At 51.8% G+C, this 4792-nt stretch overlaps 1 protein-coding gene across 1 annotated transcript; it reads right to left on the bottom strand.

Annotated features, from left to right (window-relative positions):
* Window positions 1-1014: 1014 nt before the first annotated feature.
* On the bottom strand, window positions 1015-3969 carry LOC122052923 (probable receptor-like protein kinase At5g24010). The gene has a single exon (XM_042614668.1). It carries the CDS (start codon window positions 3806-3808, stop codon window positions 1301-1303), a length of 2508 nt encoding a protein of 835 aa, XP_042470602.1. The 5' UTR covers window positions 3809-3969; the 3' UTR covers window positions 1015-1300.
* Between the last annotated feature and the right edge of the window lie 823 nt (window positions 3970-4792).

Below are 4792 nucleotides of genomic sequence, written 5' to 3'. Positions count from 1 at the left end.
GATCGGATAAACACTAGCATCAACGGCCGAGTGGCAGACACGGCTCCAAGTCAACGGTCCAGTCAGTCGGACTCGCCGCCTCCTTCGACTAGACTTGAAGGGAAGACATGTAATCCGGTGGTAAGTAACGGGGGCCCACAGAGGAAGGGGTTAATGGCACGGGAGAGTCAAAGGTCCGGCCGAGCTGGGAGGAAGCCAAAGGTTCGGCCGAGTAGGGAGGAATCCCTTGGCCGACCGGCCTGGGTAGACCCCGGGCCGGCACGAAGATAGCTCGACCTTGGGTCGAGCTTCCGACGCTCACAAGTTCCTTTATAAGGGAACCACTATGCCGAGTAGCTGGGATGCTAGGCCGAACGACAGAACAACTAGCCGGTGCCCCATCCGAGTATATGACCGATCGACCAGTTCACCCGGTCCGAGGTACGAGTATACCTGGGAGCCCGGGAGGCCGAGCGATTAGCCCGACCAGCTCGGTTAAAGACAAAGGGCTTAGAAGAGGACAAAAGGGGCAGCTAGTGATATCATTTTCGAGACGTCTGCCGCCGACAAGCAGCATGGTCGGCGGCCGGGCCGCACTAAGGATCGTACGGAGGAAGTTTCCCTTAATATGACAAAGATATGTTCGGACAATTACGGCATGACGTCAGACAATGCTTTTCTGACACAACCATCCCAAGGTATGCTTTGAGGAACGTGTACGTCTCGGGAAACGTACACGCGCCTCTTCGGGGTCCTATATAGAGACCCCCAGACTTCGACGGAGGTATGATTTTTCTCCTTGTCTACTGTAGCCACAGTGTCTATTTTGCCTCGTCTTGCAATCGCCTGACTTGAGCGTCGGAGGGTCGTCGCCGGGAACCCCTTCCCGACCCGATTTTATTGTAGGTTCATCGGAGGCTACGACATTGCGAAGATCATCGGGGAGCAGCAGAGAGCGCCACGTCCCCAATTTTCATCGACTCAGTGCACGGACAGGATCAATATTAATGAAACCAAGTGACTTGATCAAACTAATTAAACGAAGACTAACGTTTAATGGAACTTACTGAAAATAATGTTACACAAAAATTAACTAGGAAAAGCTCCAATTAATTGAACGTCTCCAATTTAAGTAATGGATTTCAAGAACTATAATCCATAATTTAAAATCCTTCCAATTAGCAGGAGCCAATACTCATACCTCATCCTTGTCAATGGGATCCATATAGTTGAGAACTTGATCAGATGCTTTGACAAACATGCAGTCGATCTAATTTTTGGTTCTGTATTGTTAATAATAATTCTGTAGATCATATCATGTCTATCTTCCGTCGCTGTTGACCAATTGGGAGAACACGGCGCTCGCCGACGAATCCAATGTCACCATTCTCCTCGAACTCCAGTTCTCTTCCTCACCAGTCTCCTTCACAACACCCGCCGCATCAACCTCCCGCATCGCCGGCACATCAATTCGCGACTCCACGGCGCCGCTGTCCTCGTGCGGTTCCCTCTTCAGCTCCGTCACATGAAGCTGCAGCGCGTATTCCAAGTTCCACAGCACGTCGGCGAACGGCGGCCTGTCCACGCCGTAGTCAGCTAGACACCTCTCCGCCGTCTCCCCGAACTTCCTTAGTGAGTTTCTGTTGATCTTCCCCACCAACCTTTGGTCTATGATCTTCTCCAGCTGGCCCCTCCTCTGCCAGTCCAGCGCCCACTCCGCCAGGTTAATCTGCTCATGCGACACGCTCCTGTCTATCACCGGCCGCGCGCAGAGCACCTCGAACAGCATCACGCCGAAGGAGTAGACGTCGGATTTGTCAGTCAGCTGCTGCGTCTTGAAGTACTCAGGGTCGAAGTAGCCGAAGGTTCCCTTCACCCCTGTGGTCACGTGGGTCTCGCCCATGGAAGGCCCCAACCTCGAGAGGCCGAAATCGGATACCTTCGCCAAGTTGATTTTGTCGAGCAAGATGTTGGTGGACTTGATGTCGCGGTGGATGATGGTGTCGCTGTAGCCGGTGTGGAGGTAGTGCAGCCCGCGGGCAGCCCCGATGCAGATCTCCAACCTCTGCTTCCAGGAAAGGGACGGCTTGTCGTCGGATCCTCCGTACAGATAGTTCCGGAGCGGACCCTTCTCCATGTACTCGTACACCAAGATCCTCTCTGATTGCTCCTCGCAGTAGCCGATGAGCGAGACGAGATGGCGGTGGCGGATCTTGGACAGCACGAGGATCTCCGCCTGGAACTCCGGGTACCCCTGATTCGACCCGGGCATGGCCCGCTTCACCGCCACCTTGGTGCCGTCGCCGAGGACGCCCTTGTAGACCTTCCCGAAGCCGCCGTTCCCCACCACGAAGCTCTCGTCGAAGTCGTTGGTGGCGGCCTTGATGTCGAGCAGCGGGATGCTGAGATCGAAGTTCACTCTGGGGGACGCCGTCGGCGCTGCTGAGGTCGAGTTGCTGGAGAGATCCACGAAGTTTCCCCGCCGCGCCGTTCCCTGGCGGTACGGCGACGACGTCTCGTTCGATAGCAGCGACAGAGACTTCGATCCGTGACGACGCTTGCGAGCCCAAAGGATCAGGCCGAAGACGAGGAGGCTCAGGAGGACGGCGCCGCCGGCCGACGCAGAGGCAAAAGCCGCGACGGTCGTGCTTCGTCTGTTGGTGGTATCGCCGGAATTGACGATCGCATTGCTGAATTTGAAGATTTCGAGACCGTTAAGAAAGGCGTTAGCGTCCGATGGCTGGGTTTTTAACGACCTGCCAATGCTAATGTTAATCCACACCGAGGGAGGCCGCACCTCCACCGTTAATTCCTTATAAAAGGGCACGAGAAAGTCATGATCAGTGCCATCTCCTGAGAGTATCTCCTGAGACTGGTCGGCAACGTAAAGGACGAAGGTGATACTGCTCTGTGAGATGAAGTCGCAGAAATGTGCACGAACCAGATAATTGTAGCTCGTCTCCACCCGAAATTTCCAAGTAACGTTGAAGTTGAAATCTGGATTGCCAGTCCGCATTTCATCTGGGATATTCATGGTTCGAGCCGTGGAGTAAACAAACTTCGGAGCGACAACGTTCGTCACATCTGACTTTTCGTAGTCGATAGCGCTGATGTCGGTGCCGTTCAAAAAAGCCGTGTTGCTGTTCGAGATGTTGGCATCATCAGGGATCCATGTCCGCCACATGGTGTCGTTGGCCGGAGTAACCTTGGTGCCGCCCACGTTGATCCTGTAGACCGTCTCCATAGTCTGATTCGATAAATTTGAAGTGGTAGAGCTATCGAAGAGATAGGCGGGGGCGGTTAAGACCTCGACGACGTTGACGAAAGCGAAGGAAGGAGAAACGGGGAGGAAGTTGAGTTCAAGCGCTGAGGAGGCGGCAGAGTCGACCCAGAGGAAGTACTCCTTGATGACGGGGGTGGCGGAGGAAGCGACGGAGAAGTTCTTGAGGAGGTGGAGGAGCTGGACGGTGACGTCGAAGCGAGCGGCGGAGAGGTCACGGGCGTCGGCTGAGAAGGGAAGGAAGTGGAGACGGATGACGTGGACGCCGGTGGAATTTAGAGGGAAGGTGTAGGAGACGGGGCCAGTGAAGACGCGGGCAGTGGAGTAGATGGACGGTCGGAGGTTGCTGGAGGAGGGGTTGGAGAGTGACAAGGAATCGGCTTTGCTGGAGAGGTATTCGGAATCGGTAACGAAAACGCGGGAGGGGCTGTCATCGGTGGTTATGTCGGATTGGCCGCCGCAGTTGAGAAAGTATTGGGGGGCGAAGTCCGAGGAGGCGGAAAGGAGGAGGGACGCGATGAGGAGGTGGTGGAGGAAGAGATGATCCATTTCGGCGGTGTGTTGTCGCCGGAAAGCTATCTGTGTTCAGCAAAGCATTAGAAGAGGGCGGAGATACGAAGAAGAGGGCGGCGATTTGTCAGACGCGTGGAAATTTTGACTGGGTTCAGTGGAAGCAACGGTGGCCGTGGGACGAGTAGTGTGGAAAATGCACATCGCCGGTCCCAGCAAAAGGATACTTTTCCCGTCCGTGACAAATGATTTGGGTGACGCGCACAATCGCATCTTCAATAAAAAATTACAAAAAACTACAGAAAAAAACAATACAGAAATCACCGACCCTCGATGACTCTCAGATGCTCGAGTACTGCTGAACCAATCGCATTATCTTGTTTATACGTTTCTGCGTGACATACATTGACCAAAGTCAATGACGAAATCTAGTTGGAGGCCATTACCTTGATGTCATGACGCCTTCGTTGTTCGTCCAGAAGAAATTTCTATGACAAACATAATTTTTGGGGAATTATTTTTTCCTATAATTATGAGCCTATCAGAGTTTTTCTTTGAAAAAAAAATCAGGCAATTACTTTTTTTTTGTTGATACACTGATTAATTTTAAAAATGAAGGATCCGACCTTTAAAAATTTTTTTTCACATAAATCGAAAAGCATTTAAAGAAGACATCACGTGGCTACACTTCTGCCTCGGGTAATCATGCAATTGTTTGATCAATATATAATTGAGATGTTGTTCAATTATTTTAGATAATTTTACTGAGTTGTTGACTGTGGGGGTCTGATAACTTAAGTTGGACCGCGTCGAGTTTGATACAGGATGCACAGTTGGAGAAAGACTAGATAGAAGAATATCAGACTTCGAGTAGGAGCATCCTACAAAACATCGTACTAGATCATCGGTAGGTATACAATCTGATTGGGCTATAGGTTATGGCGTTCCTCAGATTTTTACACCCACGCCAATCATCATTTTCAGGCTTGATAGCAATGCTTAATTTTTTAATGGACGTATATT

The sequence above is a fragment of the Zingiber officinale genome, chromosome 3A (genome assembly GCF_018446385.1).
Source record: "Zingiber officinale cultivar Zhangliang chromosome 3A, Zo_v1.1, whole genome shotgun sequence".
Classification (NCBI taxonomy): Eukaryota; Viridiplantae; Streptophyta; class Magnoliopsida; order Zingiberales; family Zingiberaceae; genus Zingiber; species Zingiber officinale.
This window is presented reverse-complemented; position numbering and strand designations above follow the sequence as displayed.

Bases quoted from the DNA above. Each gene is read 5' to 3' on its own strand.
- LOC122052923 (XM_042614668.1), bottom strand. From the start codon at position 3,808: ATGGATCATCTCTTCCTCCACCACCTCCTCATCGCGTCCCTCCTCCTT.